The sequence below is a fragment of the Panthera leo genome, chromosome C2, assembly GCF_018350215.1.
Source record: "Panthera leo isolate Ple1 chromosome C2, P.leo_Ple1_pat1.1, whole genome shotgun sequence".
Taxonomy (NCBI): domain Eukaryota; kingdom Metazoa; phylum Chordata; class Mammalia; order Carnivora; family Felidae; genus Panthera; species Panthera leo.
The window spans coordinates 45,823,474-45,850,182 of record NC_056687.1 but is presented as its reverse complement, the minus strand read 5'-3'; the positions used below and the strand labels follow the sequence as shown (position 1 = coordinate 45,850,182).

At 38.3% G+C, this 26,709-nt stretch overlaps 1 protein-coding gene and 1 long non-coding RNA gene across 3 annotated transcripts in view; one reads left to right on the top strand and one right to left on the bottom strand.

Annotated features, from left to right (window-relative positions):
• GABRR3 (gamma-aminobutyric acid type A receptor subunit rho3) overlaps positions 1-15,476 on the top strand; it is a 46,983-nt gene extending 31,507 nt beyond the window's left edge. For both annotated transcript variants that reach the window (XM_042955646.1, XM_042955647.1), the window contains 3 exons: positions 988-1,140; positions 9,925-10,121; positions 14,943-15,476. In XM_042955646.1, coding sequence (XP_042811580.1) covers positions 988-1,140; positions 9,925-10,121; positions 14,943-15,245 — 653 coding nt within the window. In that variant the 3' untranslated portion in view covers positions 15,246-15,476. The remainder of the gene's footprint in view (positions 1-987; positions 1,141-9,924; positions 10,122-14,942) is intronic.
• LOC122230006 lies at positions 11,430-22,978 on the bottom strand. Its single transcript, XR_006207243.1, has 3 exons — positions 22,679-22,978; positions 19,852-20,056; positions 11,430-11,665 (listed from the first exon to the last, which is right to left on the bottom strand). It is a non-coding gene; the product is annotated as an uncharacterized LOC122230006 (long non-coding RNA).
• Between the last annotated feature and the right edge of the window lie 3,731 nt (positions 22,979-26,709).

Below are 26,709 nucleotides of genomic sequence, written 5' to 3'. Positions count from 1 at the left end.
TAATTGAGAAGAGAATACTAAGAGAATAGTATGCCAATTCAAGGTGGGTTTGCTAGGTATATGTTTTAGGCTGAATGCCTAAATATTGACCTGTTCTGTGTAATAGGTTTGCCGTCTTGAGTTTCCTAAGAAATTAATACTGAGACTAGAAGAAGGGTTCTCTAACTTTGCAATACTTATGACTTTGTTTTATAATTTTTAACCTAATAGTCCCTTGTTTTTTGGCTTTAAACTTCCTTGCAGCCAATGTGAAAAGGGAAACCTGAACAAAATTGTATGGATGTGACCACAATTCTTACTTCTGATCAGCATGAATTAATCAATATTAGCAACATGAATCTATTTAATTCCAGTCAGAAGCAAAGAAACATCATCATTTGGTTACTTTTTTGTAGATTTACCATACATAAATTAATGGTACCCGCCAGACTTTGAAATAATACAAACAGTTTACAGATATTCCTTTCACCCACTCCCTTTACGAAAGCCTCACTGTCTGGGTTCCAACTTGGAATCCAATGACTCAGTAGCTACTGTGAACCTTTTCCTTCACATAAGATGTTCTCTTTCATTTGTTATAGCTAATAAATGGTTTATTGGCTATTGCATGCAGTTATTAGTCATGTATTGAAGACTGGCTCACTTGTAGAAATGATGTGAACACAATATATTTTGGAAAAAAGGTCTTTAAAGGCCATTTCACACAATATGATTACCATTCATTCCTGAACAGCAGCTATAAAATTTAAGGGGAATCTTTGAATCACATAATTAAACAGACTTCAGATCACTTAACAGACTTCAGTTCAACAGACATCGATGGAATGCCAGGCCCAGACCCTGTCCTTGTGCTGGGTAAACAAGGGTGAGTGTGTTCTGTTCCATATTCCCTAAGAGCTTAGAGTTTAAAGAAGCAGGTCATTTCATGAAGTGTGATGTTTTCATGCGGAAGCCTGTTCTAAGGAAAACTCTGGCTTTTTCTCATAGGTTGGTACAATAGGCTTTTCATCAATTTTGTGCTAAGGAGGCATATCTTCTTCTTCGTGCTACAAACCTATTTCCCAGCAATGTTGATGGTGATGCTTTCATGGGTTTCATTTTGGATTGACCGAAGAGCTGTTCCTGCAAGAGTTTCCCTGGGTAAGGTTTTTCTGAATCTTTGTGAAATGCTAATATCAGAGAAAGTTCAATGAAGGTAAATAAAAAGGGATGATAAGTAGAGAGAAAGGAGTGATGGTTTAGTAGGGATAGTTAGAGACTTACACTCAGCTTATAACATTGATCTCAACAGCCTCAGCAGCAAACTGTAATTGGACTCTTTCCTTGGAAACTGAGACATTAGGTATGAAGCCTGCACCAGCTGACCAAATGCTGACTAATAAGGATAAATTATGAAATTATGAAGCATAAACAGCCTCACTTTACAAACCTATCTCCTCACTTTCAGGAAACCTCCCCATCCCTTGCCCAAACCCATTTTGCTATGCATGACAAACCTTTGCATCATAGAAAAAAGAACCTTCAATCCACTATACTACTGGTATCCTAATAAATTACTTCTTGAGATAGGGGGCAATGCCAATTAGAAATCAGGCCTTAACCTAAACACCAAAATCAGAATCAACTGCAGTGAAATTTCAGTTATTGTGGTACTTTAGTTGGCAAGCGATTTCAAGTGGAGAGACATTGCCAGCTTCATGAAGTCACCACACAGGTGTGATTATCTACTCCACCTAGCATGTTGTATGCCACTGTCACACATACTGATTTATGGGAACCATTTCAGACCCACTCAGCAGTTACTATGTTCTTACTAAGTGCAGGATGCCTGGCTAAGCACTTAGATAACATGTTACTTAATGAGAACTCAAGAGTCAATTCCACTTGCCTTCTTGGCTGGTTCAGGGCAGAGCTCCCTTCATTTCAGCTGATTTTGTTTTCACCTGTAATGCTCTATCTAGAGAGAAGATTGTTATAAGTGCTTCACAATCATTGTAATTATCACACAATTCATTCCAGAAAGGGTGATTTCTAAGTTAATGTTCGCAAATTATATGCATACTTCAAAAGACCGTTTGAAAGACATAAATTGTTATTAATATTAATAATTTGTTCACCTCTTTCCCCTATTAAAAGCTTCAATCTACAAGCATTTGAGGCTTGAATATCTTCATGGGAAAAAATACCATCTGAATAAGTAATTAAAGCATTGTGGCTGTTCCTTCACATCAGAACAGTTATGCCCTGACCTCAGTGCAGCAGTGGGACAGGGTAGAATTGAACAGGAGGCTAAAGGCACATTACCAGCCCTCAAGACAGAATGAGAAAGACATTCAGTCTCTAAAGGTTTATAAACATGATTTTCAATCAGATTCCTGAAGCCAACTACTCAGCTCTTACACTTTGAAAATGACAAGTAATCAAAGCTGGTTCCAGGGTGGGTTGGGGTGAATGGAAAACACTGAAATGCATTTAAGTAACCCCTGAAATTCTATGCTTCTTGCATCTACATTGGGTCCCTGCAGGGTTGGAAAATTGCTATGCAGATTTGTATAAAATAATATACAAATCAGAAGTGTCCCTTTCCCCTCTTCTCTTAATAAAGGGAACTGTAGTATTCCTATACCACAGCTATCTTCTCAGGTTTTTGCTTCCTAACACCCTCAAGTTTTTTCAAAGGTATTTTGGGCTCTGCTTTACTGGCTGTTCACAAATACTACTGGGCTACCTGATTCTCCAGAAGGTCCTTCTATCTTTCTATCATACTCTTGCCTTTTCTCGGTTGTTCCCCCTCCATCATCTGAAGCTCTGAAGTATTTGACACTATTAAGCATCCTCTCCAAATTCAGAATCAGGTGTAGTGGTCAAGAGCCCAGCCTCATCTTCCTCATCTGCAAAATGAGATGATTAATACAGCCTTCCAAGGTCACTGTATGAAATAAATGGGAGCATTTATGTCAATTGCCTAGGCTGTGCCTGGCCCATAGTGTTTGATGAGACTAAACAAACAATAAGTTTGTTTTCGGTACTCTGTACTAGTCTAGGTTTTCTCCCTTTTTAGACTTTTCTTTCATTTGTACTCCTACTTTGTCTTCCTTCTACTCCCTGAGTAGGTAATCTGGGTAATTACCTTCCAAGGTTTTGCTCGCTTTTGATTCTGTCATCAAATGGAACAAGCCTTTGCTTCTGACTACTGTCTCTATGAAAGCAAATCCCAACCCTGTCTTTATCACAAATCTTTCTCTCAAGTTCTAGATACTACTCCCAGCTTCCCGCCTGGACTTCATTTCCAGGTACTACAGGCACTCCACATGTTCAAAACCCAACAAACTACTCTTCCCAGCTCTGCCACCCCTGCCCAAATCCCACTTATTCTCTTGACTTTTCTTGTTCTTCTAAGGGCCCCGAATGTGTTGAATCTTTCACTATTGGACCCTTAATTTCCTTAGTCTTGGGCAGTCATTCTTAGGTTCTTAGGACCCATTTACATCTTAAAAATTATTAGGAACCCTAGAGAGCTTTTGTTTTGTGGGTTGTATCTATCATTATTTATCCATGTTGGCTATTGAAACAGAATTTTTAAAAATCTGCATTAGTCCATTTAAAATTAGCAATAATAAACTCATTAAAATTTAGCATATTCTATGAAAAATAACTTCTCTAAAGGAATTTTTTAAAGTTTTCTTTCTTTATTTATTTTAAGAGAGACAGAGACATTATGAGTCAGGGAGAGACAGAGAGAGAGGGAGAGAGAGCATCCCAAGCCGACTCTGCACTGTCAGCACAGAGCCCAATGAGGGGCTCACACTCACGAAACCGTGAACTCATGACCTCAGCTGAAACCAAGAGTTGGATGCTTAACTGACTGAGCCACCCAGGTGCCCCATAAAATAACTTTTTTCTAAAACAAAAAATATTTGTGAGAAGAGTGGTATTGTTGTACATTTTTGCAAACCTTTAATATCTGGCCTTCTGGAGGGCAGCTGGATTCCCATCTCTGCTTCCTCATTCAATCTGTTGTAATAGGTTTTAGTTGAAATATAGGAAGAAATCTGCCTCGTTCAGATATGTGGTTAGAGCAAAGAGCCATATTTCAATAGTGTTGTGCATAGTCTTTCTTGACATTGCACCAAAACTCAGAAAGTGACAGTTTCTTAAAGGTTAATTACAATGTGGAATCTGATATTCTATCAGTGAATTTTTTTGTACTCTATTAGATTAAAATTCATTGATCTAGCTTGCATTTTGCCTAGATCTTTTCACCCGTGCGTCAACCATTTGAAAAATACTGGTGCACTGAGTTATACAGATCTTCTCAATGTTCATGTAATTAATTATATAAATTCAAAAACTCACATTTATTAATCTCATCAAAAAGTTTTTGAGTAATGGAAAAACTCTCAAGCTCATAGTGATACATACAAGTTTAACATCATTCTAGTTTTGGCTTGAAATCTCAAATTTTATCATTTAGCAACAAACATCATTAGTTGCTTTACTTCAAGCGATAGGCTTACTTTACTCAGTTTTGACAAAATGCCTGAAGATACCCAAATCTGAACAACCAGAGTTTCTCTGTGAGTTGTTCTTTTAAGTGACAGTGATGTCCCATTTTTAAAAGTGTCTCCTGTTCAGCTCATAACTCAACTGTCTGAGCATTTTCCCTCAAGACAGCCATTGCTGTTTGGTATGGAGAAGTGCCTTATATATACTGCTCATTTCATCAACCAGAATATTAAAAAGGTATATACACAAAGGCTGTAATTTAATAAAATTAAAACATTTTACTGATTTCTTTTTACTGTGATACTGACAGTTAAAGAATACAGTGATTGTCAGTTGCTAGACCAGGTGGGTGTTGCTGCCTGAATTCATGATAAGGCAACAGTAACTTTTCCCAGCAGTGCTTCCCACCATTGCAAATATCAACATAGGGAAAAGGTAAACAATGTCTTAGTATTGTGAAATTCATCTTCACTATACAGACCCTCTGAAAATGTCTTGGAGAGCCCAAAGGAGCCACTGACCACACTTTGAGAACTGTGGCTATAAGGTACCTAAATCTTAAGAGTTAGCCTTCTCTATAAAAAGTCCTCAGATATGCTTATCCTTTCTCTTCCATTCCTCCTGCCTTGACCAGTGCTGGGACCCTTGTTAATTTTTCCTGGATTGCCCTAACAGATCCCTACCTGCCCAGGGCCATTTTGCAAGGCTGTGACATCTGATCCAGATGGGAGTAAGGAGCAGAAATCCAGCCCAAGCTCTCTGGGACATGGTATGGGATGATACCCTCCAGAAAAAAAGGCACCATTTGCTGATTTGCACAAAGCTGTAGTATGGGCTTGTATAGGCCTTGTACTTGCTTATTTCACTTCCTATTCTTCTTGCCACAATCCAACCGTACTACCAGAGTAATATTTCTAAACTCAACTGTGATCACAACACTCTCATCTCAAATGCCACTGAAGTAAATATCCTCAGCTTGGAATTCAAGGTGCCTCTTGAGGGTTGTCAGATGAAATACAAGACACTTGGTCGAATTTGAGTTTTAGATAAGCACCAAATACTGTGTTAGTATAAGTATATCCTGAACATTGTATGGGATGTACTTATACTAACACATTATTTGTTGCTTATTTGAAATTCAGATATTACTGAGTGTCGTGTATTTTTATTTGCTGCATCTTTAACCATACTCCTGCCCCAAGTGGTTGTCTAAGCTTCAACCAGTTTGAATATTCAGTGTTCTCAACAGTCGCTCATGACTAACTGCTTATCTTATCTATAGTACTTCTATACCTTTATTCTTGTTCTTACTCTACCTATCCCTCCTCTGTCAAAGTCTTGCCATTTCTCAATGGCCACAAACTTCTACTGATGGCACCAGGAAGACATGGTCTCTCCAATATTTGAGCCACATGGCACTTTGTATCTCCCCTAAGGTATCTCTTCTACCTTACTTCCTCTATCTTGTAATAGCTACGGGGTGCCTTGGTAGCTTATCCTGTCTCTTGTATTAGAATGTGAGTTCCTTAAGGACAAGGATCGTTACTACCATCTTTTCTGTTCCTGTAGTGACTAGTACAGTATCCTGCACATATTTTGTTCTCAATACATAGTTGTTAAATTGCCAATGTTTAGCCCACCATGTTTTTAATAACTGTATTTTAGTTACTAACTGAAAACAATAAGGATTCATTGTTGGCTAAGACCTTTCCACATTTGGATTCATTTGCTAAGTAAGGATGAATCATTTGCTTGTTAAGATCCTTTCACATTTGTCATGTTTCAAATGAAAAACAGTAGAGGCTGAACGGCATAGAAGTATCAATTGTGATTAGGCGATTTTCATAAGAGATAATAGCTACCATAATTTGGAATGTGGGATGGGTTAAAAATACTAATCTATCTTTCCATATAATTTGGTGTGGAGAGGGAATGAGACTATTATAAAGTTGTTCAAGGATGTTTTAACCCTCATGGAAGGATGAGTAGTATTGTACTTTCATCTCTTCCTTCTATCTGCCTCCTCTTCCCTTGCCTCCATCTTTCTCATTTGGCTCCTCTAGGTATGCCATTCATACTGCATATTAAGTAATAGAGTCATTTACCAGGAACAGACATGGCAGAGAAAGACAACTGAAGTTTTCAGGCATGTAGACACTTATAAAGAAAAATGTCTCCTAACAGAGGATATGACATATGCCTGAAAAAAGTAAATAATTAGGAGTAATTCATTTAACCATCATAGAGGTTACCAGAACTTCTAGGCACTGGACTCTGACACCACCTTTGTGCGGCAATGGTTGTTAGTTTCTGGCCGTAGACTCGTGGTGTTAGGCTATCCAACCTACCTTCTTTTCTCTCGGATCACTTGATATTTTCTTTCTGCTTAGGCCTACAGGGAAAATGTTTTTATTCACTTAAACATAAATGTAGATACCTATGCCTTCAAAAGACCTGTCCACAGCACAACTACTGAATACACAACTGACTCAATAGTTCTATAAGTGATGCCTATTGCCATCACACTAGTCAATGAACCTCTCCATCACATGTGAAGAAAAATGGCCAATGAAACACAAAGATCAGTATCTCTCACTAGACCAAAGGGTTCTTAGGACCCTATATGTGTCCTTAAGAGTTAATATGGCATAACTGCATAACTGGCATAATGCATAATATGGCATAACTGGCTCAGGGGAATTCAGTCCCATGGGCCAGACCAAATATTGTCTCCTAACACTTTCCTGACCATGCAGAGCAATATTGGTAGGTGAGAAGATAATTTTCTAATCCTAATCTAAACAGAACCTTTCTTTGACTAAATGGTCACTTCATATATTTAAAGTGCCTTTATTGGGATGTTAACTTTAAAGGGTTTGGAAGGAATACAATTTGTCAAGATTAATGCATTTCTAAGGAGTGGCTCAAGACATAAGTGTTTTAATCAGTAGATGTTAACACTCCTGACTCAAGTTCTATTGCTTTAGGAATTTGTATATCAGTTTTCTCATCCTTTACTTGCATACTCAAACAATCTCTCCTCCCTACTCACTATTTTTTATTGCTCATTTTAAACAAGGAAAATCTAAAATGCTAGTTTAAAAATAAATAAAGCTATAGTAAATTAGCTGTACTAAGTATCCTTTTAAGGAAAATGATAGTTTATTGCTCTCTGGCAAAAAATAGATAATGCAGTTTCCTTTTACTGGCCATCGATTTAGTGGCCTTTCACTAGTCATCTATTTAAAATGCCCAATAAGATCTATCTGGCATGTAGGAAACTCATATATGGGTTCTAAACCTTTATTTTGTCCATTAAGCCCCATGTTACTGTTCATTGAAAAAAACTCAAGTTCTATCTTCTATATTGTAGAAAACCAGTAAAAAAAGACATTAAATTTTTTTAACTAATAAGGTAAACTACTAAATATGAATATTAGTGCAGGATTCATTCAGTTTTACCAGTGAAGTCCTGAAAGGAATAGGACTTTTAGCTTTTTGAAAAGCACAAAGTATACCTCCTGACATAATTCTACTCTTAGCTTTATAGTGTCTTCCTCTCAGAGTTGCTTCATGTATAGAGATTGGTTTATAATGTTAGAAACAAAAAGAGATCCCTCTGGAATGAGAAGCAGCAGGTTTGCATATAAAAAGCATGGGTTCCACACTCAGAAAATTTCTAGCCCTGCTCCTGACTCAGGAGCTTTTCAAACTCAGGCTGGTTACTTAGCCCCTCTCAGCTCATATTTCTTTTCTGCAATGTGTGGCTAATAATATTTACTTACCTAGGTTTTTGGTGGGTAAACATTCAATAAAGGCAAGCAAGCTTTATTTAATAATCTTGCCCCTCCCCCGCTGCCCCTCCCCTGCTTGTGCTCTCTCTCATTTAAAAATAAATAAAAACATTTTTTAAAAAAATCTTGCCTTCAGCTACGCATACATTTGTAATGGGAATAAAAAAAAATCACATATCCACATTTATGTAGCAAGGAATGCAAACAGCATCCACTGATATGCAGATGGTCCATACTACCGTTGTTGGGGAGATCTGGGACTCAGTGAGACAGTGGCCTGTATTTAATGGTAAGAGCTAGAATAGCATTTAGGTTTCTTATCCTGGAGTTTGAATCAGTGTCAAGGTAAGACTCCAGGGCCCTCCCATGGTGACTGCCAAAATGCCAAGTCCTTGGTCTTGATCATACAAATGGAAAACTTAATTTGAAATTGAATAGCTCTGTAGATCTGTCATTGTCTTTGATATGGGCTCCCTCAGATGAGAACCTTGAAGAATTATTGTAGAAGGGTGGAAGTGTGTGATGAAAGCTGTCCACATGCTGTGTCTGTACATTTAGGAGTAAATCATGGTGCTCTTCCTGCTGTTCGGGACTCTGTCTGTTGACATTAAAATGTCCTCACAACTTATAAAAATCATTAAGGACTCCATTTGTGCCTCCCTGGTGGGAAGTTAGGAAATAAAACTGTGCCAGCTAGTGTACATTTCAAATATTTACAATACTGTACTTTTTCTCCAGGCAGCACTCTCGCTGCGTCCCTCTGAGAAATTAGTGCAGACACAGACTAGCCCACCCCGAGGCCAGCATTTTGTTAAGGAAATCTCGAGTCACTTCTTTCTCCATTGTGCCCCAGAATCTTGATCTCATTACCTCTGATGCTTATGCCAGAGGATAAAGAAGGGAAAGGAAGAAAAGAAGAGGGAAGGGGAGAGACTGGCCAACAAGGAAGGGAAGGAAAGGGAGGGGGAGGGGTGGGGAATGTAAATGGCATTTCACAGTCAAATAGCAAGTATTTACGCTGAACTGAGCCTCCAGGATCACACTTCCATCCTAAATCTCAATTGAACTGTAGTTTCAGTAACAAGGGACAGAGTGATAGCAATACTAATGGCTCATAAGTATTCTATATGAAAGAAAAATATGGAAAATGACAAGATCACTCTCTGGTGAATGAAAGATTAAAGATTGACTCAAAGGCAATTTCTTAACAGTAAATTGCAAAATGACAGGAAAGGGTAGTGGGAATGGTTTTAGAATTTCTTTTCCAGAAGGAATTTTAAAATTGAACACATTTGAACCTTTCTGGGATGGTTTAAAGAGGCCCAACTGAAGGCAAATGAGTGAATGAGTCCTTAAAAATATGTTTGAGTCTGTGAAGTCTTTAGATGGGGGGAAGGAAACATTATGGACAGTTGGGGTGAGGGCAGGGCAAAGAGACAAATCCAAGGAGAGCTTCTTGCTTGGCTCAAGATGTGTACTAGGTTAACATGCAGGGATTCCTCCCCCACTCCCAGCTTTGATCATCTGAAAGTGTTCCAGAAAAACTTACCCTGGTGTAGTCCAGCACCAGATCCTAGAACAGAGTGGTTATGTCACTGAGCTTGTCACTATTCTCCAATGGCAGGAATCACCACAGTGCTGACCATGTCCACCATCATCTCTGGCATGAGTGCCTCCATGCCCCAGGTGTCCTACATCAAGGCCGTGGACGTGTACCTGTGGGTCAGCTCCCTCTTTGTGTTCCTGTCAGTCATTGAGTATGCAGCTGTGAACTACCTCACCACAGTGGAAGAGTGGAAACAATTCAAGAAGACAGGGAAGGTATTGCCTGGCTTTAACTATCTGATCCCTTTTGGAATGTGAAAAAGACTGTCCTTACCTGTAACCCTCTCCTGACAGTGTTGTAAGCCCTTGTATTAAGTCTATATGCCTTGGCAAGATGCAAGTTCACAGGATTTAATATTGAACTTTATTCTGCCTGTGCTGACTGGTTTCCTCAGAATCTCATTCACCTTTGCCAGGAGGGTTTTCTTGTGTGAGGAATTTCTCTCAGTGTGCTCCTCTCCACCTGCTCTATCCTTTGAAAAGAAAGGGTTGAGGTGTAAACTACATCCTTTCAAGAAGACGATGATGATGATAGCTAACATTTAATGTGTGTTTATTCTATATTGGTATTGCACTAACCACCTAATGACACAGCATGTCATTTAATTCTCAGAGTAGCCCCGAGAGGTAGGTACTGTATAACCCTCATTTTACAGAGGTGAAATAGGAGCAGCTAGGGAGTAACTTGGCCAAGGTCACACAGCCAAAGAGGAATTAGGATTTGTTTCTGGGTCTCCCTGACTCCAATGGCTGTGCTCTCAATCCATAAATGATGTGCTTCTCTCCACCAGAGCTAGGATTTATGTTTCTCTTCTTGTTACTTGGGAGAGTGGCAGAGCATAAAGAGAGGTTCTTCTCTCCTTGGGATACTGGGGATAAAAGGTGGTTTCTGGGTTCTAAATGTCATCACATGTTTCTTGTGCCAGGGTTTAGTAAACATGGACAGATTGATCTCTACCTGCTTCGTTTCACAAAGGATCAGGGCACCAGTTCCCTGTTATTATGACAACTGACATAAGATATTGTACTTAAGAAACGTAATTAATCTGTTTGGTAGCCTGTACTTAAGGCTGTATATATATATACATATGTGTGTGTGTGTGTGTGTGTGTGTGTGTGTGTGTGTCGCATCTATGAACATGATTTTAATGAAATATATTCACATTGGTTTGAGAAATTCTTATATGCATACTTATGTACACCCAAAACATTATTTAATATTTCTTATACCTCTAGTGAGAGTGTTTCTTACTTTTCAGAGTGTTTTATATCCTCTTCTCAAATTGAGCCTTCATCTCAGCTCCATGATGTAGGCCTTGCAGAGATTATTATCTCTATTTTTGAGATGAAGCGGCAGAGTTTTAGTGAAGTGATTTGTCAAGAGATTCACAGCCAACAGAGATGCATTTGAAATTCAGATCTCCTGTAATACCACTTCCTTCTTCTATTATATCCCCTTTGAATCAAAGCTGTAATAGGAGCTGATTTTGCTTTATTGCTGATGCCTTCATTTCTTTTGTTGACACTGTGTATGTGTCCCCACCACACGCATACCCATATGACTTCTAGGCAGATGTGAGAGAACTGGGAGCTTCTGGACAAGTATGCAGTGATGGGTGTGTACACATCACCTGGGATTTGTTCAGATATTCATTCAGCAGATGTGGGGTGGGATTGGAGTCTGCATTTCTAACAAGTCCCAGATGCCATTGATCCATTGATCCATTGCCTGCACTGAGAATAGCAACGATTTAGATAATCTGTGAATTAAAGGTGACAGAGAAAAAAGACGTGTGATAAGAAAAAGAATGTTGTTGTTGTTCTGTTCTATTTTTATGTGGAAGTGGTTAACCCAAGCAAGAGGCACTGTAGGAATTTGGGCCCATCTCTATCCAGTCTTTTGGTTCCAAACTGTCTACATCTATCCACTCCCACCTGCCACACAACACATATGTTCACACTACCTGAATTTTAGTTTTCACTACTTGGGGCTATACACACTCTTCTTGTGTACCACTAAGAAGAAAATCTTTTAATTAGTAAGTACCATCCATTTAAAAAAAATTTTAAGTTGTGGTAAAATCCACATAACATAGAGCTTACCATCTTAACCTGTTTTTAAGTGTGTAGTTCAGTAGTGTTAAGAATACTCACATTGTTGTACAAGCAATCTCCAGAACTTTTTCATCCTACAAAACTGAAACTCTGTGCCCGTTCAACAACTCCCCATTCTCCCCTTTCCCCAGCCTCTAGGAACCACCATTCTAAGCATCCTCCTTCAAAGGTGCAATTATCTCAAAGAAATGTCCTACCATTCATATATTTGTGGGGAAAAATGAAAGAACACAGATTTGGAGTCAGAAGTAATGATGCCAAACCTAACTCTGCCACTTTCTAGCTTTTTGTTCCTGGATCTCATTCTTCATTTTCAAAATGGTGGAATTTCTTCCCTATTTACCTCATAGGGCTGTTGCGAATAATGTAATAAATGGGTCTGAAACTTTTGCAAACTGTAACATGCTACACAAATATTGAGTTATTATTGTGATTAATGCCCAGCTCATGTGCTCTGAGCAAATAGTGGTTTTAACAAGGAAAGTGGGAACAGGCTGTCTGAGATGAGATATTGTTAAAGGGGTAGGATGCCCTGGTGAGGGGCAGGGTAGAAGGATATGTCTGTAGGTTTGGGGGGATAATTGGTGATACTTCTTTTCTTTATGCCTGAAGTGGGAAACCAGTTTTAGAGAAAGATGTGGAAACCAGGCAGATGGGAGAATGTCACCTTTGTTGTTGATAAAGCAGTTTGGAGTAAGTGCTTAGATATGGGAGCAGGAGGTCTCACTAATACTTCATCACTGTACTGAATGTGCTTACCCCTTCTGGTCACTGGTGAAGCTAGACAATTCAGGACTCTCCCTGTAAGGATAATCTCCTTTTACCTCACTTCAGAGAACAAACTTAGGTACCAATGCAGATCCTAAAGTGAGGACTCAAAAGGAGCTGCTGAGCCACACATGCTAATTCCTTCTGCGAAACCTCTGAGAAAGACCGGGAATCTTAGGCTATGGAGTTCCTTCCGATGAAATCATGAAGTGAAGCAAAGCTCATTTCCTGCCACCACCGCCATCACACACCCTGTCCCAACCTCCCCCAGGTGCCACGAGCTGGGAGAACAGCAAGGATCATGGGAAAATTGTCCCTACTGTTGACCTTTGCCCAGAAAGGAGAAAGGAAATTCTTTTCTTTCTTATTCCTTCATCTGAATGTTTGCCTACTTCCACGACTTAGAACTCCACATAAAACAGTCAAATCTATACTTTAGATATAATATGCCTTAGGTATGTGCTTATTTGTAGGCTGGAGTGAAAAATTAAAGACCCATTCTAAAACTGTTTCTATTAGAACAACCAACTTATGAAATTGTGGAAATTAGCATCCTACTGGTAAATTGTATACTGCAAGATTTAATCAATTATATGAATGGTTCTAAATTATCATAGTGTCCAGTGGGATAACTCAGCAGTGTTCTGGGTGGGTATAGTAAAACCGCGAAAGAGATTATACTAGTTATTCTGTTCTCAGATCCAGAGTTGAATATATTATTAGTGTTATTTTTTACTATCTGAGGTTAGTTTTTGAGTCCTGATCTTATTTTATGTTCATATCATCCATTTTCATTTTGTTATGAAAAGTTCCTATGGCTAAAACAAAAAAGGACAACATAACTTGAGTATGGGTCCTTGGTTAGTTTACTGACTACACAAAATATTCTCTATGTCTCTTGAATTCAGTAAAATATTAGTTTTTTTTAATTGCTGTGAACCAAATACATGTTTTGGCAGACTTTATTCTGTAGCTTCCAATTTGAATTCTGAATAATTTCAGCCAGTGGTAGCCTGTTCATATTTGCTCATTTTTTTAACTTCCCTATAGATCAAGAAGTGATTTCGTTTTCTCATAAAGCAATTAGTAACACCTACTTCCTAGACACAGTTCTGTATCAGTGAGAACCACCATCTCCCTCAAAGTAAAACCTTAAAGAAAAGTGGTAGCTTAGATTTAATCAGGCACTGGAGCCAGAAAGCATTGATAATTCATTCTCTCCTTCCAAAACATAAGCCAATTTCAAGTTGTTTAATTGGGCTGTGTTGGTATCATTTATAGGTACTTCTCAGCAAAAAATGAGAAAGGTTGACCAATTTGCATTTAAAGAGAGTAGCTAAAATCATTTCCTATCCCTACTCCAAATTTAAGCATAAGTCGATCACCTGATAATATTGTTTTGGTTTTGGACAAAAAATTACACTGACCAGGCATATTACTGTGTTTTCTCTAAAGACAAAAATATGTTGAAAAGCAAATCCAATTGGTTTTGCTGATAAATCATATTCAATTTCAACTCAAACTTATGTCAAACAATTCATACTATGCAGAAACAAAGGGGGAAACCTGAAACAGTGTTCCCTTCTGGGGAAACATGCATTGAGTGTAAAAGTCTATCAGGCCAAAACTAAATTAGAAAACACTGACATTATAATTGTGAAACATTTATTTGTATAATGTTCAACTATCTCTATGGAGATAATAATAAACCTTGCTAAGTCCCTATTAAAAACAGATCTCTTTGATAATGTTTTCCATTTATTATTAAAATGACTTTTAGTCAGATACCAAAAGCAAAACCAGAATTCTATTCTTTAAAATAAGCAAAACAGGGGCATCTGGGTATTTCAGTTGGTTAAATGTCCAACTTTGGCTCAGGTCATGATCTCACAGGTAATGAGTTCAAGCCCCACATTGGGCTCTCTGCTGTTGGCTCAGAGCCTGCTTCCAATCCTATGTCCCCCCTTCTCTCTGCCCCTCCCCTGCTCACTCTCTCTTTCTCTCTCAAAAAATAAACTAAAATAAAATAAAATAAGCAGAACATTCTTAGCATTTATTGAAACTCTTTTAAAAATCTGATTGTTTAGACTTTTACTGTAGTTCCTACATATAGAACCATATTCATGGCTTACTAACAAAAAGTCTTTTTGTCAGATTTCTGGAATGTATAATATTGATACATTTCAAGCCATGGCCTTCGACGGTTGTTACCATGACAGCAAGACTGAAATGGACCAGACTTCCTTTTCTCTACACTCAGAAGAGGACGCCATGCGAGGAAGATCCACAGGTAGTCCCAGCACAGATACATCTCAGATAAAAAGAAGACAATCCTTAGGAGGGCATATTGGTACAATCATTCTGGAAAATAATCATGTCATTGACACCTACTCAAGGATTTTATTTCCCACTGTGTATATTGCATTTAATTTATTTTACTGGGGTGTATATGTGTGAGGAAGAATTCCCAATGTATAATACTCATTTTGGAATCAGAGTAGGTTAACAACAACAACAACAACAAACAACTCTTGACTATGAGTTGGACTATACTTGATTCAACTGCGAGTCAGCCAGTCAGTCACCTCTCTTGGCCTATAGAAGATTTTAAAGTTGACTGATTTACATCTAGGAAAGAGTTTAAGGTCCCTGGAGAATTTGATTCCATACATAAGAGTCACAGGCATGCATATTACAGAAAAATTTCCACAGGGATGGGCTTTGTAACTACTTCGCCTAGACCCTCCTTGCTTTCTAAATGTAAACGTTTTGTATTTAAGCAATAAAGTTGGACTATGACAATGATTCAAGAAACATTGATTCTTAGTGCTAGCCATGTGCCATGCTACCTAACAGAGTTGAATCCTTGTGAGGAAGAACATCAACATCAAGGTGGGACCATGGACACTTATACAGCTGAGATGTACATGAAGAGCTTCCCCGTCCATCTCCAGTCAAGTCTTTTATCTTATTTCACTATTAAATTTCATATATTATTGAGTCCAAGAGCAAAACATCTAAACTTTGCTCCCATCCTAATGTTAAATTAATATGTCAATCTTCAGTAATAGAATCTTGTATTTTACAGTTGAGTCATAGCTTTCATAGAGTTTGGGAGGCATTTAGTGAATTAGTTACTGTATTTACCAAATATTATTGACCTCCTGTATAAGCCAGTTACTTTATTAGGTGTTACGTAGTCAAAAATGAATATAAAACGGCATTCCTGCTATCAGTGAGTGCACAGCCTATCAGGAACAGTGAACTGGTAGCTTTCATAAATAACAAATATAATAATTACAATAGATGTAAAATAGAGGCTTGTACACTATGCTGTCTGAGTTCTGAAAAGGGGATACCAAAACAAGGAAAAGAACATCCATGAAGGGGTGTGGAGTCTCAGTTCATAAATGACTAAAGATGCTTCCAGACATGGTATTGAGTGAACAGTTGAATGAAATTTGTATATCCCATAGTAATCCCATAGTAACGTTGGTTGAACCAAGTAAATCAGGTCAAGTGGGTATTAAATAAATGTTTGTTAAGTAGAAAAACCTCTAACGATTAGCATTCATTTTGTAGACTGGTAGTGTGCATGCTTTTGTGTTAAGTATTTTGTGAAAAAGATTCCATTTAGAGATCAGCCCTCGGTAAGAAGTATGAAATATTTTCCCTTCCTGTTTTGACTTTTGGCATTGAATTAAGGGAAATAAATTAAATGGTGTGTTACATTAAGTGTATTGCCATTTATTTCACCATAAAGTGAACCAAATGATTTGAACTATTTTGTGCTAGGTTAAAAGACAAGTAACTTCCTGCTTATTTACCAGTAACATTGATTTTGGTTCTCTGCTGTGAGTGACATAGGGTTCTAGAAACTTATTTTCCTCTTGGGCACAAAAGTTTTAAAGGCAAATCCCATCTCTATCATAACTTCCCTCACAGGCTAATTCTGGGATACTTCATTCTATTTTCTTAATACAACTTCTCTAATTCCTTCAGAATTTTCCAAGGATTATATTTTTCTAGGAAACTGTCCAAAATTGAACTAATATAACTTATTAAAACCCTTGTCCATTTAGTTATGGATAGACAATAAGTAAATTAGAAAACTAATAGTTTTTAAGCTTGACTTAAAAGGAATAGTAATTTTATAGGATTACATTTTCAGAATACAGAACAGATTAATATGCTAGGTGTTTCTTTGAGAATTTGTAGCTATTATTTGAGGAGAGTTCTACAGTTGGCTTAACATTTCTGATTCTGACATACTCTCTATACAACTGATGTTAAAAAAAAAAAGAAAAAAAAAAAAGGGAGAGGGTTCCTGGATGGCCCAATCAGTTAAGTGTCTGACTCCTGATTTCCGCTCAGGTCGAGGTTTCTGAGATCAAGCCCTGAGTTGGGCTCTGTACTGACAGTGCAGGAGTCTGCTTGGGATTCTCTCTCTCCCTCTCTCTCTCAAAATAATTTTTTTTTTTAAAAAAAAGGAAAAATCTACAAATGAACAGAATAAATCTATACTGTTCCCTTCTTCTCTTGGGTTCCTCAGATGTTACTGTTTTTCTTCTACTTTGAACTATACCATTCAGAATGTCTAAGGCTTTCCCTGGGCATATTTATTTCACAATTTCAAATCAAATGCATCACTGAATACATCTGGCACTCTAGACTAATACATCTAATACTCTAGACTAATACTAATACATCTGCACTCTAGGTCTCCACCACACTACTCATACACTCAGCATTCCTCTTGAGGAGTACTAATGCACAACTGTTGGCTGATCGAACATAACTTTTGCTAAAGACTAGAAACAGTCTTTGCATTTTTCAGTAATGTCTAAAATACGCTTGCTGCTCAAGAGAATTATTAGAACATTCAGAGTGAGCACTTGGGATTTTGGCCGGTCTTCATCTCCTCAAATCAGTGGCTTGTAGAAGACTGTGAGGGTACAACTGTTCCTGTGAACCTCATTTCCACTAAGGAACACCAGTGTTCCTCGCTCTGTTATTTCAAAAAGAATGAAATCACAGTTACCTTGGAAATGTATGAGCGACAGACAGCATATAATAGGTACCTCATTTTGATTTTGACTTCATTTACTGATCACAATCCAGAACAGACTGCATGTGATTGTTCACTGAGGGATAAGCTTGGATAAAATGTGAGGATTTCAGAAAATAAGCTGCTTTCCAAGATTTAAGAAAAAGCCAGCCAGCTCTGTAAACTGCCTAAATATAGAAACAGGATATTTTATAGGGACTGCTCTGGAAAATCTATGAAAGATATATTTTTAACTTAATTTTATTGTTTTCTGATTACAAAAGAAATACAATTTCACTATAAAAATTAAAAATACCAAGTGGCAAAAAAATTCCACTCAGAATTAAGCCGTTAACATTTAAAATTTTTTTAATGTTTATTTATTTTTGAGAGAGAGAGACAAAGAGTGTGTGTGTGTGTGAATGCAGGAGGAGCAGAGATAGAGGGAGACACAGAATCCAAAGCAGGCTCCAGACTCTGAGCTGTCAGCACAGAGCCCGATGCGGGCCTTGAACCCACAAATCCTGAGAACGTGACTGGAGCCGAAGTCAGACAGACACTCAACTGACTGAGCCACCCAGGTGCCCAAGTAGTTAACATTTTAATATATATTCTTAGAGTTTTTCTATGCATAACATATATTTTTCCAATGGAATCATTTGTATATACTTGCATTTATTAATTTAATCACTTATATCACACCAAACACCTTGCTAGGGATACAGTAAAGATGGACACTCCCTAACTAACTGAACTTACATTCTAGCTGGGAATGTGTTTAACTTAGGCAATTTGTAGCCAGATTTTCTTCTCTGGATCATAAGCAACATTTTTTTTTAAAATGCAGCTTTGTTTAATTATTCTTTTCATAAACAACTTTCTATGCCATTTTTTCCTGCAAAATAATTTTTATATGCTGCAGAGCAATCCACTAAATGAGTGTACCGTAATTTATGTAACCCATCTTCTCCTGTGGGACTTTGGTTTTATTTCCTATTGTGTGTGATTATAATGGGCTGCAATTAGCAACATAAAGAATATTTAGAAGTGAAATTATTTTAGAAACAAAATTTTTAGCCATATCTGAAGTTCAGCATTTATTTCCTTTATAAGAATTCCTATTTGCCACTAGAATCTGTCATGTCAGACTCAGTTACCAGTCTGTTTATATGGATCTATATCCACTGGCATTCCCTTTATAGAAGAAGTTTAGACATTGTATAAAATACCTATTTAAAGCAGTTCTATTTATTTAAATTCTGCTTTCTTCCATGATTGTTACTGCCATCACAAGCCCTTTTTGTAAGTAGGAGGGCAACGAAGATTGCAAATATTTGCATATGAGTTGTTGCACAATCATAATTTATGGTTACACTGTCTTAATTCTTGCAGGTGGATTAGTTTTCATGAATAAGGTCTATCATTTTGTATCGTGCTGCTCTTAAGCCTGTTCAAATCACTCACACACACACACACACACACACACACACACACACACAATTTTTTTAACATGGAGATTAATGAGGAAAGGAATTATACCTAATTCTGTAGTCATTATTAAGGTCAGAATTCCAATAAGATTAACAACACCCTCAAAGAAGCAAGGTTAAAAAGGGGTAAGGAAATTGCTATTTCAACTGCAATTCTACACCTGGTGCTGTTTCCTGGTAGGGCCGGAGGCAGCCCAGTCAGTGTTACATTCCAGCTATTTCATTTGCGTGATGCCTAGTCTTTCCCTATACACATTGCTTTAAAACAATCAAACTGTAAAGTCTTGCTTAATTTTAAAGTTCTGTCACCTTCCAACTGCAATTTGACTTCCCTGAATTTAACAAAGAACTTGAACATTGTGTTTTCTCTTATAAAGAAACTGAAAGAAAAAATGCACCAGATAATTGAGATGATTTTGTCAGGCTATTACACTAGGAAGGATATTCATTAATGAGGAACATCTCAAAATTAAGGAAGGGAGCCCAGAAATCCAAAAAGACATAAAAACAAGGGAGTCTTACTCACTGAGGAAGGGTAGAGGTGGGTCTTAGAATATACAACAGCAAGTGGTCATTTCTCAGAAGACAAAATGGTGGTAGGGGGGCAGATTTTTTGACTCTTGCGATTTTCCAGGAACACACGGGCTTCTTCAGATGAGGTTCCACCTTGTCAGTTGTTTTTCCATTTCAATCTACTGCTGAATCATAATGTTTTTTGATCAATAAAAGGGCTGTGTGTGGAAAAGGGATTTCACAGTCACTGAGAAAAATTACCATAGTTTTCTTTTCAATATATTGATAATTTGATGTAGGAAACATTGAACTATATTTTATTATCAATTAGGCCATTTGATGAATGTGCTATTACTTTTGATCCCAGGATCAATATAATTCATTATAGAAACTTATTTTCTACAAGAGTGCTTCAAAGGCTTTCTACAAAATTATGCTGTTAGTGGCTCACTCCTTGCCTTAGGCCATCCAAAGGAGATGATGTTATAATGTCATTAACTAATATTTTTAAACCTATTATGAAGTAGTAATGCTTTCTGAAGTTCGATACACAAGCCTAAATTCTTTAAAAAATTTTTTTAATGTTTGTTTATTTTTGAGAGAGAGAGACAGAGCATGAGTGGGGGAGGGACAGAGAGAGAGGGAGACACAGAATCCAAAGCAGGCTCCAGGCTCTGAGCTGTCAGCACAGAGCCTGATGCGGGGCTCGAACCCCCAAGCCATGAGATCATGACCAAGCTGAAATCAGATGCTTAACTGACTGAGCCACCGAGGCGCCCCATGCCTGAATTGTTTAAAAGTAACACAATATTTTCAAGAAGACTAGCTAACTGAACAAGGCACCCTAAGGAAGGAAGTGCTTACATACATTAATTTCTTCTGTTCTTCAGAGAACATTAATGCAGGTGTTTCAAGTGTTTTACGCTCTAAAGAAGTGTTATGAACATAAACCCACACATCAAACAAATTTTTAGAGCATTCACACCACCCCAGAATAACTTAAAATGTTTTGTTAATTAGGTTGTATGTTGGGTGAGGTCATATTTAAATTAAATGGTGACTCAAAGTGAAAGAAACCTGAATACCTGCTAAAGAGCTTTTAAACGAGTATGCAGTTCAGGTACACAGTGAAGAAAGAGGTTTTCTGAAAAGAGCTCTAATAATTTAATGTGACTTGTAGAGATAATGTGAATTTGAAGTAGGAGAGAAAAATAAGGCAAAAGAAAGGAGAACGGTAGAAGCTAAAAATGTGGTTCATTTCACAAAACAAAGTTCTGTGGTATGTGTCTTAAGGGAAGATTTTGATTTGAGGGCAAAATTAATTATATTTAATTATTTTGGGTGATATCCTGGTCTAGATTAATACAATCAGATGATTATTGCTCATTTGTACAAAAGATTGTGTGTCTTTGGGCAATCAAAGTAATTAATTGCATGTTGGTCACCAAGTACTCAATATAATATGCCATCTTGACCAAAGTAATCAAATTATTTATTAGGATCATTTGATTCTCTCATGACATTAACTCTTACTCCTTTTATGCAGTAAATTCAATGGTGGAATTTCTGTTGAGTTCTACTTGACTAATGTAGATTAACCATTTATTATATTGCTGAACTATATTTTACATGAAATAATCTGAATTTGTTGGGGGTACTGATAGAATATGGCTTTATTTTTAATCAATGACTGTTTAATATGCTTTATTAGCTACAACTTCTCTGCCCCTTGCTGGCATCTCAGGTAGATCCCACAGCTTTTTAGATACTGTGAATTATCAATCAATCAATTAACAAGCACATATAGACATATACATACAAACAAAACAGTTTGATGATGGAGATTTGTTTTCGGGTATAAAGCCTAGACTGATTTCAGTGTGTTTTCACTTTTCCCACCTCAGACTTAAACCCTGCTGGGGAAATTGTCCTAGGAAGAAGGTAACATCTGCTCTAGTGCAGGCCTCTCTCCTACCCTTTTCCATTCTACCAGGTTCAAGGGCAAGGAATGGATGGGTAAGATTGGGGATTGGCAAAAGTCTTTTTACTTAAATGGTATAATGTATTTTAGTTCTTTGCTTGGTTGATGTCCTCTAGGGGGCAGGTACACCTGGTTTCCTGAGCATGAAACCAGTATCCTCACACAAGGCCCCACCCTTGGGGGTTAGTGCTCTACAGTTGCCATCTTGAAATTCTTAATCATGTAATCTTTAAATTTATTTTGTAAGTAAAGTCTGTTGGAACAACAACGCGTGTACCCAGGTTTGGCACGTGCAGTTCCGCTTCCTGTGGGACAGGTTCTGGACGTCACTTTCCTGCCTCCTTCTTCTGGTCCCACCTGAGGCCCACCACTGCTCTCTTCCCCTGGCAGGGGCTTGTACATAGGTCCACACATACCACAGCATTTCCCTGCCCTGGGCTGGCAGTGCCCTGGTGGGTTTGAAGAGTGTTTAGACTGGAGCACGCCTCTTACCCACCCCCTATCCAGGTAAGGTGTGAGTCCTGGGAGGTTATAATCTCCTGAGGTTGGCCAGTCTGCTTTGGGTTGGGACCCTGACCAGTGAATCAGGAAGATTGACTTCTCCACCCCTGGCCTGAGCACAGCAGTGCTGGTCCAATGGTTAGCAGGAGGGGGTACTGAGTAGCCTGTGGGCCATGTGCTTCTGTGCATGTGTGGATGCTGAGCGGCACCGCAGGGTCCTCCCATGCCTGTGAATGTATGCACTCACCTTTCAAGTATTCCTGTGTTTTCTAGAGCATGACATTGAATAGCAAATAAAAAGCACCCACCATTATAGCGAAGAGAGAGACTGCAAAAGAATCGTTCTATATTTTAGTACCTTTAACGGCACTTCCGTCTTCTTTTGGAACAAGGAGCTTCACATACTCATTTTGCACTTGGTCCCACCAATAATGTAGCCATCCCTGGTGGCAGGTGTTCAAATGTTGAAGCTTTCAAGGGCTACTGGTGAATGTTCTTTGGAGGTCTACATGCTGTGGTTCATTAAAGTTAACCCTTAGATCTCTGACCTCGTGTGACTTCATGCTCCTTTCCTGTCCATGCCAAAGTTCATGCATCTATTTTTACAAATAACAGTCTATAATTTTCTTTCTTAAAAGGGTTATTTTCCTTTTCTATATTTAGAAGCAGTTTATGTAAGGCATATTTTTCTCTTCCTTGAAAGTTTAAAAAGATTCATTAGCAGACCTGTCAGTTCCCAACTACTACACCTTTGAGATCAATCAATGGGTCATTATTAGGTCATTATGACAAAAAATTTTAAAGAAAGATAAGTAAATGAATGTACCATCACCACGTGAGTCTCTCTCATCCATCCATATATGTTGTGCTAGTCTCCCAGGAAACATTTTTCAGTTGGAGCCTGTTTCCTTTTTAACAAAGGCAATCCAAGCAGTATGAACAGAAAACACCTGTGTAGGATTACATCTTATTTTTATAAGAATCATGGACAAATTTATTTCAGGTTTTATGGGTAACATATTAAACAACTTCTCTCTCTGAGGGAAAGAGTCACTGGCCAAAACCCGAGGTGTATTTTCATTTGCAAGTGGTTGGCTATTGAAGAAGAGAGGTGTGTAGCATCATTTAATTAAAAAAGTTATACAGCCTGTCACTGACTTTCCTACAGGCATAGGCTATACAAGAAATCAGACTGTAAGTCAGACAAGAAAATGAGAATACTAACCCAATCCAATTCTGTAAACATTGAGTAACTACACCATGCAAAGCTCTGTTCTAGTTCTCAGAATAGATGAAAGCAATTTCCTGGCTCCAAAGAGTTTAAAACATAGCTATAGGAATATTGATTTCAATGAGATGTATCATAACTATAATTTTGGAAGACCTCAGCCTGGGTCATTAAAAAAATGTGGCTCTTTCTGAAGTTCACTAAGTCTGACCAAGATTATTCATGGTGATATGGCTATGTCAGTGAGAAGGTGCCCTGTTGGATGAGTTTAGTCAAGGAAGTGAAACATATACATGTAAAAGCCTCGGTTGCATTTAATTCATTCTGTGGATCATGTTCAAGATGTTGTAATGGATTTAACAATAATGCCTCTCAGGTGAATAGCATTCTACAGTTTTAACACTCTTCTGCTTACTCTGGCTCACCTGAGACTCACAGCAGCTTTATGAGTTAGACAAACAAAGCAAAATTAACCATTTCTACAGGTGCAGAAAATGAGGTTCAAAAAGATTAGTCGATAGGCACCATGGGATTTAAGTCCCGGTTGTGCTATCCAATGGCTGTATAATTTTGAGCAAGTTATTTAACCTCACTATGTCTTGGTTTCCTTATATTATATATATTGTTTGCAAAAGTTAGGATGGTAATAATAATGGTACAGGTATTAAATAAAATCATATAAAAGAAATAAATCACTTATATCTTTTCTGGACCAAAGTGAATACAAACACAATACAAATACCTAGGGGGCAGTATGCATGATTCCTGATTTTTCTTCTAATACCCTGTGGAAATTGGTGCACAGACCTTTAGGATTATAGAATGTGAGAGCCAGTAGGGATAATAAGAATTATCTGGTTCAATCTCACCTAATAAGTGAGGAAACTGAGCATTAGCAAAAAGAGAAAGTTAAGTTCATGTACTTTGCATCTCTTCCCCCTGAGTAACCTTAAAAAGTACACTCACACAGCATAATTCTAAGATTCTTTAAGCCCAGGATCATTCTGATTGGCAGTGGAGAAAGGACAGAGATGGGTTTGTGCAGCCTGACACCCAGGCAGGGCAGGCCCAGTGGGGAGCTCCAGTGAAGCGGCCAAAACCTAAAGTTCTATAGGAAGAACAGCCTAGGAAATCACAGGAGAGGATGACAAACTTGGGTTTGAAATGAAGCAACACAAAGCAACACAAAGTGTATAAACATAAAACACTCTTGCAGAAGTGCAAGTTATTTTTGTGAGAATCGCAGACAAGTTTATTTCAGGGTTTCTGTATAAGGATGGAATTCTCTGCTCTTTCCTATCATCTCGGCATCTTGTTCCCAGGCTCCACGGGAGGATCACTAGTCTATTGATTCAGATATCTGGGGGCTTCTTCAGGCCCTTCTGGGTAGGTCTGGGTCACTGAGCCATCTATGACTCAGCTATCTATGACATTGTTTTTATGAGAAAATAGATTACAGAAAGAAAATAACTGACTTTTTAATGAGTCTGGAATAGATAAGTTGGAGACTGCATAGTGGCCTGCTTCTTGTCCTCTGGAACAACTTTAAACTCAATGGACTAAAAGCAAAAGATGAAAAAACAAAGTACTCAAACAGTATGTTAGGAATGCCATAGATTCTGGAAGCTCTTCTCTCACATCCCTCCCCCCCCCCCCACCCCTTTTCCTCACTTCTCTCCCTCCTCCTTTTCTTTGTAGACACGCCAGCCATTGTGTTTAGGTCTGAAGACTGAATGAGCATAACCTTTTTTTTTTCTTTTCTTTTCTTTTTTTTTGCTTGCTATGCTAACAAATCTGAATTATAATGACAGTATCAGAGAGAACACATTGAAAGACTAATTTTGCATCAGGGGAACTCCTATACAAGATGTATGATTTTCCCTAGCAGAGCTGACTTCAATATGTACTTTTGTTCTGTCAGGCACCCTAGTGACGATTCTCTGTCTAGGAGATGGTTTTATTTGTTGTTGACATTGAAACTTTTCTTTATACAAACACAAAGTGGTGCTTTTCCATATAATGGACATGGGTAAGAATTTACCGTTTTCTGAATCCTTGTAACATCAATACTGTTCTACATTATCTTGATAGATGTTTTGTAGTCAAAATAAAGAGCAAAGTACATTACCAATATAATGTCAAGTGGACTAGATTTTTTTTTATAGTCTCTGCCGAAAGACAGATCTGAGAAAGTCTTTCCCGAAAGACTTAGCTCTTCCAAATCTAAATGTGACTTTGTGCAAGTTAACTTCTCCAGACCCAGTCTTCTCAACTGTAAAATGGAGGTAAGCACAAGATTGTGGTGAGGATGGAGTGAGGAGTCCCCGAAACAATTAGCATGGTGCCTTACAGCAAGAACTCAATTCAGGTGTTGCTATTATTGTTAGTTTCGGACGAGTGTTAGACAAGGCTGTACTTTGTTCCCATTTGCTCACGTGTCCACATCGATATCAGAAGCTAGTCATTGGTCTCAATCATCCTGACAGAATGAAATAATTTCCTTTAAGTCCTCTTTGGCTGTCTACAGAGCAAAGAAGGACACAGGCCAAAGCAGAGCTGTGCCATTGATCCCCGTGCTCAGTTGGTCCAGCCTCCCCACCCAAACGTTTCCAATCAGTTTGTCTGTCTAAAGGACAGAGCCTTGGGCCAAAATTAAATAATTGCTTTTGTTCTTTTCTTCTATAGCTACCGTCACAAAGAATTTCCAGTATCCTTTTAAGCCAGGATTAATTCTGACTCTGGGAGCAACGGGATATAAATTACAGTTGACAGTACAAAGCAGCACAGCTTAGCATGGAGAGCCCAAAAAAAAGCGATGGGAGAATCTGGACCTCCGACTCCCTAAACTTGGAAAGCTCTCGTCTCCTCTCTGCATCTGGGTTTCTCCATTCATAAAAAGAATAGGATTGTACTATAGAACACTTGCCCCAAATCCAGAGACTCATCCCGCCCCTAACTCAAAAAAAAAAAACAACAACCAAGAACCATGCATTTCCTTTAACATCAAAGGGAAAAACGTGATGGCGCGAAGACCCAACACCTGCGGGTACTGAGCGCCAGAAGCACCTACTACCCGCGGCCTGGCGCGGGGTGGAGCCGGAGCGGGAGCCGGAGCTCAGGCAGGAGCCGGAGCGGGCCGCCCCCCAGCGTGCGCACGCTGC